This window comes from Pristiophorus japonicus, chromosome 6 (assembly GCF_044704955.1).
Source record: "Pristiophorus japonicus isolate sPriJap1 chromosome 6, sPriJap1.hap1, whole genome shotgun sequence".
Lineage (NCBI taxonomy): Eukaryota > Metazoa > Chordata > Chondrichthyes > Pristiophoridae > Pristiophorus > Pristiophorus japonicus.
In genome coordinates, this window is record NC_091982.1 from 2,956,921 (window position 1) to 2,969,644 (window position 12,724).

A 12,724-nucleotide genomic window follows, 5' to 3' on the forward strand; every position below is an offset into this window, starting at 1 on the left:
AATTGTTATATTCATTGAAAAGTAAAAATGACAAATTAAGATCTAATTATCTTGTCTGTGTTTAGGAGGGAATTTTTCCCTTATGTTCTCCAAAAATCCATGACAGTGCTGCAAAATACTTATTATTCTGAAAAATGTTCCCAAGCTGCTTTGTTATACATAGGGTTATAAATAACAATGTTAAGATTGTATGCAGAGTCTCAAAATGCTACCAGCTACTTTCCCAATGCCCACTGAACATTTTGAACATCTTTTTTAAAAAATTGTAAGAAAAATAACTGACAATGCTTTATCCATATTCAAAAAAAAAAGCAACCCCAACAAATCACATCCCGAAAGCTACCTGAACAGTCACTTTCACTCTTGACTCTTTCTTGCAAGCCCTTACTACAGAGATGCTTTTTCTCTTTAATCCCAGATTGAGAGGCTATCTTCTTCAACCCCTCCCTTATACTGCACCCCTTGGGGAGACTGCTGCTGTGATATGGGAGGGGTTAAAGAAGATAGTCTCTGTAACTGGGAATAAAGTACTGGAGCTAAGAGCCGGAACTAAGATGGTATAAAATATTTAAACTATAGACGTACAAAGAGAAGTGGAGGAATCGCATTATTGATCAGGAATTTATTAGGTACAGAAAAAGTGGGCATAACCGTCAAAGGAGATGAGGATTAAAGCACTAGGGCTGATTTCCCCACTCAGGCATTCTGTCTGGAGAGACGCTCCTTAATGTTTAAATTAATGGACAGAAGATCAAGAACTGCAGATCCACAATCTCCCAACAATCACTCCTTATAAGCACCTGACTGGGGAATGCGCCTTAATATGAATAAAACCAAACATTTATAGAACACTAGTGAAAGGTGAGTCGGCAGACAAGGACAGCTGTGGACTGTTGTACTGTGCTAATTATGGGGAATTTCAACATCTCTGAGATTGAATGGTTAGATCAGAGACCAGCGGAAGGAGATATGAAAATACAAATTCACTTATACAGTAAAGGATAGTTTCCTGGAGGAGAAGCTGTCTTTATTTTGTATTTAGCAAGTCACAAGAGCTGGTTAGTAAACTGGAGATTAAGCACTTGATACCTAGCAATCTTTGTGTCATCAGATTTGTTGCAAAGGCCAAAAATAATATGGAACAAGACTTCTAAATCATATTTAAAAATAGAAGAGCAAAAATTGAATTTTAGAAAGTACAAGTAAAGAAAGTCAAGAACTTTCTCCAATGGGACACTGGGAAAACAAGCCATCATATCAGCTCCTGGCAAAATCTCCATACTCTTGCCTCCAACTCCATTCCCCTTCCTGGGCTGCTAATTTAATTTGACTACCCCATATCCTATCTATCACTGAGATTGCTTATTTTCACCATTACCAGTCTCTCCATCCCTACCTCAGTTGCATAAGAGGCGGTAATGGACCTTAAGGAATGGGGCAATTTCAGTCCCCGATTGTCTTTTGGGTGACTTGAGGACCATTTATGTAATTGGGTAAGATATAGTAGGTTATTTTAATGTGGATAAACAGAATCATATACATAGGAATAGATACCATTAAAATATGAAAAGAACTTACTTTGTTGTGGGCAAGTGGATTGTAGGGTACATCATCAGGTTACCTTTCGAAGCCTCCATTCCACAGCATGTTACCCACCACCATCTCAGTGAGACCCCAACACTGCATGAGGTAGAAAAAAACCATAAGACAGCTAAAAAACAACAAGGCTACTGGAGTGGATGGAATCCCTGCTGAGGCACTGCTGGCGCGAATACATGACCTCATCTCTCTTGTCTGGGGGTTGAGAGCATGCTGGGGGATTCTCAGAGATGCAGTGATCATGACCATCTTTAAAAAAAGTGGACAAGTCGGACTGTGGCAACTACAGAGGAATCTCCCTGCTATCAGCCACTGGGAAAGTCGTCGCTAGAGTCCTCCTCAGCCATCTTCTCCCTGTGGCTGAGGAGCTCCTCCCGGAGTCACAGTGCGGATTTCGTCCCCTCCGTGGTACAACGGACATGATCTTTGCAGCGCGACAGCTGCAGAAAAATGCACGGAACAGCGCCAGCTCTTATACATTGCCTTCTTCGACCTTACAGAGGCCTTTGACACTGTCAACCGCAAAAGTCCATGGAGTGTCCTCCTCTAGAAACATAGAAACATTGAAAATAGGTGTAGGAGTAGGCCATTCGGCCCTTCTAGCCTGCACCGCCATTCAATGAGTTCATGGCTGAACATGCAACTTCAGTACCCCATTCCTGCTTTCTCGCCATACCCCTTGATCCCCCTAGTAGTAAGGACTTCATCTCACTCCCTTTTGAATATATTTAGTGAATTGGCTTCAACAACTTTCTGTGGTAGAGAATTCCATAGGTTCACCACTCTCTGGGTGAAGAAGTTTCTCCTCATCTCGGTCCTAAATGGCTTACCCCTTATCCTTAGACTGTAACCCCTGGTTCTGGACTTCCCCAACATTGGGAACATTCTTCCTGCATCTAACCTGTCTAAACCCGTCAGAATTTTAAACGTTTCTATGAGGTCCCCCCTCATTCTTCTGAACTCCAGTGAATACAAGCCCAGTTGATCCAGTCTTTCTTGATAGGTCAGTCCCGCCATCCCGGGAATCAGTCTGGTGAACCTTCGCTGCACTCCCTCAATAGCAAGAATGTCCTTCCTCAGGTTAGGAGGCCAAAACTGTACACAATACTCCAGGTGTGGCCTCACCAAGGCCCTGTACAACTGTAGCAACACCTCCCTGCCCCTGTACTCAAATCCCCTCGCTATGAAGGCCAACATGCCATTTGCTTTCTTAACCGCCTGCTGTACCTGCATGCCAACCTTCAATGACTGATGTACCATGACACCCAGGTCTCGTTGCACCTCCCCTTTTCCTAATCTGTCACCATTCAGATAATAGTCTGTCTCTCTGTTTTTACCACCAAAGTGGATAACCTCACATTTATCCACATTATACTTCATCTGCCATGCATTTACCCACTCGCCTAACCTATCCAAGTCACTCTGCAGCCTCATAGCATCCTCCTCGCAGCTCACACTGCCACCCAACTTAGTGTCATCCGCAAATTTGGAGATACTACATTTAATCCCCTCGTCTAAATCATTAATGTACAATGTAATCAGCTGGGGCCCCAGCACAGAACCTTGCGGTACCCCACTAGTCACTGCCTGCCATTCCGAAAAGTACCCATTTACTCCTACTCTTTGCTTCCTGTCTGACAACCAGTTCTCAATCCACGTCAGCACACTACCCCCAATCCTATGTGCTTTAACTTTGCACATTAATCTCTTGTGTGGGACATTGTCGAAAGCCTTCTGAAAGTCCAAATGTACCACATCAACTGGTTCTCCCTTGTCCACTCTATTGGAAACATCCTCAAAAAAATTCCAGAAGATTTGTCAAGCATGATTTCCCTTTCACAAATCCATGCTGACTTGGACCTATCATGTCACCTCTTTACAAATACGCTGCTATGCCATCCTTAATAATTGATTCCATCTTTTTACCCACTACTGAGGTCAGGCTGACCGGTCTATAATTCCGTTTTCTCTCTCCCTCCTTTTTTAAAAAGTGGGGTTACATTGGCTACCCTCCACTCGATAGGAACTGATCCAGAGTCAATGGAATGTTGGAAAATGACTGTCAATACATCCGCTATTTCCAAGGCCACCTCCTTAAGTACTCTGGGATGCAGTCCATCAGGCCCTGCATCTAACCTATCTAAACTCGTCAGAATTTTAAACGTTTCTATGATGTCCCCTCTGTTTCGGATGCCCCCAAAAGTACGTCACCATCCTCTGCCTGCTCCACGATGACATGCAGGTCGTGATTATTACCAGCGGATCCATCACAGACCCAATCCACATCCGAACGGGGGTCAAGCAGGTCTGCGTCATCACCCCAACCCTCTTCTCAATCTTCCTCGCTGCCATGCTCCACCTCACAGTTGACAAGCTCCCCGTTGGACTGGAACTAAACTACAGAACCAGTGGGAACCTGTTCAACCTTCGCTGTCTCCAAGCCAGGTCCAAGACCACCCCAACCTCTGTCGTCGAGCTACAGTACATGGACAATGTCTGCATCTGTGCACACACAGAGGCTGAACTCCAGGACATAGTCGATGTATTTACTGAGGCGTACAAAAGCATGGGCCTTATGCTAAACATCAATAAGACAAATGTCCTCCACCAGCCTGTCCACAGCACTTTCCCCCGCCCCCCGCCCCCCCCCCCCCCAAGTCATCAAGATCCATGGCGCGGCCCTGGACAACGTGGACCACTTCCCTTATCTCGGGAGCCTCCTATCAACAAGAGCAGGCATTGACGACGAGATCCAATGCCGCCTCCAGTGCGCCAGTGCAACTTTCGGCCGCCTGAGGAAAAGACTGTTTGAAGACTAGGCCTTCAAAACTGTCACCAAGCTCATGGTCTACAGGGCCGTAGTAATACCCGCCCTCCTGTATGGCTCAGAGACGTGGACCATGTACAGTAGACGCCAAGTTGCTGGAGAAATACCACCAACAATGTCTCTGCAAGATCCTACAAATCCCCTGGGAGGACAGACGCACCAATGTTAGGGTCCTCATCCAGGCCAACATCCCCAGCATTGAAGCACTGACCACACTTGATCAGCTCCGCTGGACAGGCCACATAGTTCGCATGCCAGACACAAGACTCCCAAAGCAAGCGCTCTACTCGGAACTCGTCCACAGCAAACAAGCCAAAGGTGCGCCGTGGAAACATTACAGGGGCACCCTCAAAACCTCCCTGATAAAGTGCGACATCCCCACTGACACCTGGTAGTCCCTGGCCAAAGACCGCCCTAAGTGGAGGAAGTGCATCTGGAAGGGCACTTAGCTCCTCGAGTATCGTCACCAAGAGCATGCAGAAATCAAGCGCAGACAACGGAAGGAGCGTGCGGCAAACCAGTCCCATCTACCCTTTCCTTCAACCACTGTCTGTCCCACCTGTGACAGAGACTGTGGTTCTCGTATTGAACTGTACAGCCACCTAAGAGCTCATGCTAAGAGTGGAAGCAAGTCTTCCTCGATTCCGAGGGACTGCCTGTGATGATGACCTTTCTAAGCATTGAAGACAATACCAAAAATGTTCCCTCAAGTCTAAGGGACGCAGACTTGAACGTCTTTGGCAGACAACTGGAATGTCTGGCAGACAACTGGTCTAATCATCCATCACCAGATTATGACTAGATCATGTAAAGCACCACCGGGTCTTGCTCTCCATTACTCAAACCGTCCACTATTCGAAGATCATCCAGGACGGCAAAAATAACACCAGGCTTCTCTTCACCACTCACCGTCTTTCTCAAACAACCCTCTCCTGCCTCCTCCCTCACCTCCAACAGTAAATGTGAGGAGCTCATGGACTTCTTTGTTAAAAAGATTGACAACATTCGAGCAACTGCTTCTGCTTTCAATTCCCTCCCTTCCCCCTAGCCCACTGCACCTTACTTCCTCTCCGTTCTTCCCCTGCCCTAGCCCTAAATTTGCATATTTCTCTAAATTTCTCTCCTGTCTTTCCTCTTGCCCTTTCAGAGCACATCTTGTCAGAGACCAATCTCCTGCTCGTTCGACCCTATCTCTACTAAATTGCTGAAAATCCAACTTTCCTTCCTGGCTCCCATGTTAGCGGATATTAATGGTTTGCTCTCCTCCACTATTGCCCCCCTTTCCTTCAACTCTGCCCTTGTCAGCCCCTCAAAAAACCAACCCTTGATCCTTCCGCCCTTGCAAACTATCGTCCCATCTCCAACCTCCCTTTCCTTTCCAGTTCTTGAACGTGTTGTCGCCTCCCAACTCTGTGCCCATCCTTCCCAGAACCCCTTGTTTGAATCCCTGCAATCAGGCTTCTTCCCCGCCACAGTACTGAACCTGCTCTTACCAAGGTCAGAAATGACATCCTAATTGACTGCATCAAAGGTAATCTATGCCTTCTCATCCTTCTGGACCTGTCTGCAGCCTTTGACACGGTTGACCACAAAATTCTGCTCCAATGCCTCTCCATCTTCGTCCAACTGGATGGAATTGCACTCGCCTGGTTTCATTCCTCTTTCCAGCTGCAACTGTAGAATCACCTGTAATGGCTTCTCTTCCTGATCCTGCACTGTCATCTCTGGTGTCCCCCAAGGATCTATGCTTGGCCCCCTCCTATTTCTCATCTACATTCTGCCCCTCGGTGTCATCACGTATACAGCGTGAGTTATCACATGTATACCGATGATACCCAGCTCTACCTCTCCTCCACCTCTCTCGAACCTGCCAGTCTCTGTACTATCAGACTGCTTGTCCGACATCCAGCACTGGATGAATAGAAATTTTCTCCAATTAAATATCAAGAAGTCTGAAGCCGTTGGCTTCAGTTCACGCCACAAACTCCATTCCCTTTCCACTGATACGATCTCTCTCCCTGGCAATTGTCTAATGCTGACCAAGTCTGTTTGCAACCTTAGTGTCATATTTGATCACTATTGAGCTTCCTACCTTATATCCGATCTATCACTAAGACTGCCCATTTCCACCTTCGAAATATCACCTATCTCCACCCTTACCGCAAATTATCTGCTGCTGAAACCCTCATCCATACCTTTATCACCTCTAGACTCCAATGCACTCCTGGCCAGCCACCCTAGTTCTACCCTCCATAAACTTGAGGTCATCCAAAGCTCTGCCACCAGTGTGCTAAATCACATCAAGTACCGCTCCCCCATCTCCTCTGTGCTTGCTGATCTACATTAGCTCCCAGTTAAGTAATATTCGATTTTAAAATTCTCATCCTGGTTTTCAAATCCCTCCATAGCTTCTCCCTTCTTATCTCTGTAATCTCCTCCAGCCCTATAATCTCTCTAGACCTCTGCGCCCCATCTATTCTGGCCCTTTGAACAGCCCCGATTTAAAATGCTCCACCATTGGTGGTTGTGCCTTCAGTTGCCTAGGTCCTCAGCTATGGAATTCCCTCCCTAAACCTCTCCGCCTTTCCACTTCTCTTTCCTCCTTTAAGACGCTCCTTAAAAACTACATCTTCGACCAAGCTTTTGGTCATCTGCCCTAACATCTCCTTATATGGCTCGGTGTCAATTTTCTTTTGATAACACTCTTGTGAAGCACTTGGCGCTTTATAAATATAAGTTGTTGTTGAGAAATTTACCTACCCAAACTGACATTTATACCAAACTGGCATTCAAGCAAAACTAAAATTAAAACTGAAGTCTGGGAAAGCAAACCAAACAACCCATGCATCCCATGCATCTCTACTGGTTATGGACGGTACCCAGTGAACGGCCATGCACAAGTTGCTGCTCAAGAATCACCCAGGCACGAACAAAACCTGCAATGATAGGGAAGCTGCAGGCTCAACTATGTATGACGATCTATCATAACCGATACCTGTGGTTGGCAGACTTACAGACCCACCAGGAGAGTCCTCCAATTTCCTTACCCTATACACAGGATGACTAAAGATAAAATGCCAGGGGGGGGGAATTTAATGAAAATTTTGGAACATGAAGGGATCTTAATTTGCAGTAGATCCGTGGAATTATGGGTTAGGTAACTTGCTGTAACCTACAAGGCTATGAACCAGGAGCTAGAAATTAGGATTAGGCTGGTGAGCTCTTTTTTTTGGCCGGCACTGACACAGTGGGTCGAATGGCTTCCTTCTGTGCCATAAATTGCCGTAAATAATGATTCTAACCCCAAAGGCGTACATCACATGCCTCCCTTTTAAAGAGAGAGCACCACCAAAGATTGATCATATCATCATCATAGGCAGTCCCTCAAAGCGAGGATGACTTGCTTCCACGCCAAAAAGGGGTGAGTTCACAGGTGTTTCAATGAAGGATCTAATATTCCAGAAACTACATCTTGGAGGGTGGAAGATGCCTGTGCGTGGATTTTTTTAACGTGGGGTGACCGTTGCACACCAGCCACCACACGGGCTTGACAGAGCTAGGTCTTGGTCCAGTGACAAGGATTACCCAAGACGACTGGAGACCTGCTCTGCTGCATGGACCGAACACGCTCACATCTAGCAGTGTGGGCTGGCCCGTGCTGCCCCTGGACCCTTACCCCTTCTGGGCCCCAGACTCACACCTCTCCTGGGCCCCGGTCACTTCCATCTACAAACTCTTGCCGCTCCTTCGCCCCTCCTGTTGTGCCTGCCCGCACTGCAATCAGTGACCTGACTTCCCAGCCGTCGCCCTCCTGCAGTGGTATGCTGCTGCACGCTGCTCCCTCTGATGGCCCCGGCCTGCTGGTGGTCTTGCAGGCTGGGACCGCACTGCCACACGCTGCTCCCTCGAATGCAGCCTTTCGATCACAGTAATCCTCTTCAATTCACTAATGTGGCCTTTCAATGGCGGTGCATTTACCCAGCATTTCACCAAAGATTAAGGCAATGGTGACCCATCAAAAAAGTGATAAATAGCAAAATTAAATCAAAACAGCACCCTTGTATCCCCCCTCCCAGCCTTGTATCCCTCCTCCCACCCTTGTATCCCCTCTTGGCCTTGGTTAAGTTGTAACACTCTTGCCTCTTGTGTGTGAAGGCTGAGAGTTTCAGCCCCAATTCAGAGACTTGAGCACACAAACTAGGCTTTTTGCTGTGCTGAGGGAACGCAGCACAGTCGAAGGGCCCAAGTTTCCACACGATAAAAAACGGGCGCCCGTTTTTCGCGCCTAAAACGGCGCCTAAAAAAAAACGCGCTATTCTCAAGCGCCTTGCAGCTCCATGTCTGCCTGGCACGGCTGCAGGGGGCGGAGCCTACACTCGCGACGATTTTGTAAGTGGGAGGGGGGCGGGTACCATTTAAATTAGTTTTTTCCTGCCGGCAACCCTGCGCGTGCGTGTTGGAGCGTTCGCCCACGCGCAGTGTGAAGGAAACATTGGCACTCGGCCATTTTTGTAGTTCTTTGTAGCTGTTTAATTTTTGAACATTTTTTAATAAAAGCACATTGCCATCAGCACCTCAGCACTGAGAAGGCTGCAGGAAGCCTCAGAAAGTTGAGCAGCCATTCGGCCGTCGGGAATGGCTGCTCAACTTCTGAGGGTTCCTGCAGCCTTCTCACTGTCTCCTTCCCGCCCGCCATCGGGAACGGCTTCCTCCTTCCCCCCTCCCCCCCCCCCCCCCCCCCCGTCGGGAACGGCTTCCTCCTTCCCCCCCCCCCCCCCCCCCCCCCGCCGTCGGGAACGGCTTCCTCCTTCCCCCCCCCCCCCCCCCCCGCCGTCGGGAACGGCTTCCTCCTTCCCCCCCCCCCCCCCCCCCCCCCGCCGTCGGGAACGGCTTCCTCCTTCCCCCCTCCCCCCCCCCCCCCCCCTGCCGTCGGGAACGGACGAACGAACTTGTGAGGCTGGCTGAAGCACTTTCACACAGGTAGGAAGATGGTTTATTTAATCTTTTCTTTGCTTATAAATGTTTATTCAGGTTGGATTTATTTGTATAATATTTGTCGAAGTCTAAATAAGGATTTATTGTAGAATTTAATGAGTTCCCCCCCTCCCCCACCTCGTTCTGGACGCCTAATTTGTAACCCGCGCCTGATTTTTTAATGTGTAGAACAGGTTTTTTCAGTTCTACAAAAATCTTCACTTGCTCCATTCTAAGTTAGTTTGGAGTACGTTTTCACTGTGGAAACTTTGAAATCAGGCGTCAGTGGCCGGACACGCCCCCTTTTGAAGAAAAAATTCTGTTCCAAAGTAGAACTGTTCTATCTGACTAGAACTGCAGAAAAAAAAATGTGCTGAATTGTGATTTCTAAGATAGTCCGTTCTCCACCAGTTGCTCCTAAAAATCAGGTGCAAATCATGTGGAAACTTGGGCCCAAAGTGCTGTCTTTTAGAAGAGACATTAAACAGGGTAGCTGTAAAAAAAATTCAGTAGTACTATTCAAAGAAATCTGGGACGTTCTCCAGTGTCCTGGCCGACATTCATTTTTCTGTTTGTGGAACCTTGCTGTATGCAAATTGTCTGCCACATTTCCCTATGTTACCCACTGACTGCACTTCAAAAGTACTTCATTGGCTGTGAAGCACTTTGGGCTGTCCTGAGGGTGTAAAACGTGCTATATAAATGTGAGTGCTTTCTCTTGCACCTTTGTATCTCCTTAGGTTCTCTGCTTCTGGCCTTCTGTGCATCACCCACTCCCTTATCCCACCTTTGGCAGTAGACAATTCAGTCCTGTTCTTTGGAGCTACTCTCTCTAACTCCTTCCAACTTTCCATTTTTCTCCACCTATAAAAACCTAATTAAAACTCAGTTTTTCAAGAAAACTCTGTCATCCTTTCTAATTTCTCGCTCCATGACTCTTCCCACTCCCCTACGTATTTCCATTGTGAAGCCCCTTGACACTATTTCATCTTTTAAAGACACCACATAGATGCAAGTGCCATACCACCCCGAGGACAACTAAGGCTGGGCAGTAATGCTGGTCTCGTCAGTGATGCCCATATTTGAAGAATTAATTTTTTTAGAAATTCTGGCTTGTTTTATATGGATTTTACTTCATAATGGACAGATTTGTAATCTTAATAAAAAGGGAAAAATAAATATTAAATGTTATCCAACATTGGATTAGGTGACTGGCAAAAGAACTAGATGGGACATGAGGAGAAACTTTTTTTAATGTAACGAGTGATTAGGATTTGAAATACATGGCCTGATGGTGTGGTGGATACAGATTCAATAGTAGCCTTCAAAAGGAAATTATAAATATTTGAAAGAAAACAAAATTGCTGGGGAAAAACCGGGGTTGGTGTCACTAACTAGAAAGAGCCGGCACAGACTTGATGGGCCGAATGGCCTCCTTCTGTGCTGCACTATTCTATGATTCTAAGTAGCTGTAGATTTTATCCAAATGTCTCCATTTTAAAAAAAGGTTTCTGAATACTTTGTAAATGTTCTCTTTCAGATGAGTACGTGGATATATCACTTGAAGTTTATGTTAGCAAGGACTCTGTGACATTATTAAACTCAGCTGAAGATAAGATTGAGGACATCTTGGTTTTGCATCTGGATCGAGGGAAGGATTATTTCCTTACAATTGGTGGGAACTACTTGCCAAGCTGCTTTGGTACGTCACTCGAAACACTGTGTCGAATGAAGAAGCCAATCAGGGAAGTGCCGGTCATGAAGCTTATAGACCTGGTAAGAATTTGAATTAATGTTAAAAGAAGATCTACATTATTAATGTTTTGCAAAATGTTGGACAATGCCTCTTGCAACCACTTCCTATCAGCCCCCTCCCCCCGCCCCCCTCAGATTTAACCGGTGACCAAAATTGCATTTCCTTATTATAAAATCATACAGCACGGAAGGAGGCCATTTGGCTCACTGTGCCCGTGCCGGCTCTTTAAAAGAGCTATCCAATTAGCACCACTCTCCTGCTCTTTCCCCATAATCCTTCAAATTGTTTCCCTTCAGGTATTTAGCCAATTATAAAATTGCTTTCAGTTTAATAACCACAACTATAAGTTTTTCTTAAATGAAAAGCCAGAAATACCTGGAGAAATGTTACTGATATTAGTGCATTCTCCCCATTGCTTCTATGCTGCCCTATTTATTTTATTCTGAGATTTAGATCTGTGCAAGTGGTATTTGCTATAAAGTAAAGGGATGTTTCTGCAGGAAATGAAACATTTAATTAATTTGCACCCTGCTTGTGTCAGTATAGCTACAGTTCGAAGCACCAAATGGCTGGCTTTTGGTTGTCATTAACAAACTAATGTTGAACTTTTGTTCCTATAGAGGCAATGATGTGATTCTCTGGCCATTTAGTTGCCTCCAAATAATGATTTGTTTATACATTGTTTAGTTGTGGGGATTAGAGACACGCATTGGAAATTTATTTGAAGAGTGCCTTAGATAATCTTAAACCCTTATTGTGTTGTCTAATGATCTGAAGATGGTAAGTAACTCCAGAAGCTAAAAGATATGACTCCCATCAAATCCATTTCTGCAAAATTATCCTGCACCACTCTTTGTGTGCCGTGCTAGGGTGTGTTGTGTGCCGTGCTAGGTGTGTGCCTATCAGCAAAAGGATCAACAGTGGAGGGTACTGTTAATGGAGGAGCTGATTTGAGTACAAGAATGTACTGTTTTGGTTGATGAGGTGTGTATCTGGCATACCTTGTGTGTAAAAAGACATCTACTGTATACACGAATGCTATGCATGTGCCACTGTTACCTTCTCTCCTGTGTATGTTTGCCTCAGGATTATTTATTTCTGCTTTGTCTTGACCTGCAACCACTACAGTAATAGTAGTCCCAACTTGTCCATTATAAACTGCTGAAAGTTATAGTTTCTTAACATTGATGTTCTCTCCCAAGCATAGTGTCTTGGTTTAAACACTGGCTTTTCACCTCTAGGTTAAAATCTAGCCAGAATGATGGAATTCGATGTCTTTTCTGGCTACTGGCTATAAAGAACTGTCATGAAATCAGTTTGGGAAGTATGGATGTACAGCATAAAACAGAATGTGACATTATTTGGCACTAAATTGGTAATTCCACTCCAAGGGGCCACAAGGTGGCTGGTTTGGGAAATGTTACACTGGTACAGAAGGGGACGTACTTCTGAGATTGGGGCGAGGGTACATTGTAGAAAGATTTTTACTCTTAATGTTCTAAATCTGACCTCAAAGTACTGGTTGTTGACATCCAGTGCCCAACATGGAAGATGTTCCATTCCCCAGT

General features: G+C 45.7%; 1 protein-coding gene across 3 annotated transcripts in view; it reads left to right on the forward strand.

Moving 5' to 3' along the window:
* The window catches only part of ocrl (OCRL inositol polyphosphate-5-phosphatase), a 164,695-nt gene that overhangs the window by 126,133 nt on the left and 25,838 nt on the right, over nt 1-12,724 (forward strand). For all 3 annotated transcript variants that reach the window (XM_070882547.1, XM_070882548.1, XM_070882549.1), the window contains exon 18: nt 10,941-11,176. In XM_070882547.1, the coding sequence (XP_070738648.1) occupies nt 10,941-11,176 (236 nt within the window). The remainder of the gene's footprint in view (nt 1-10,940; nt 11,177-12,724) is intronic.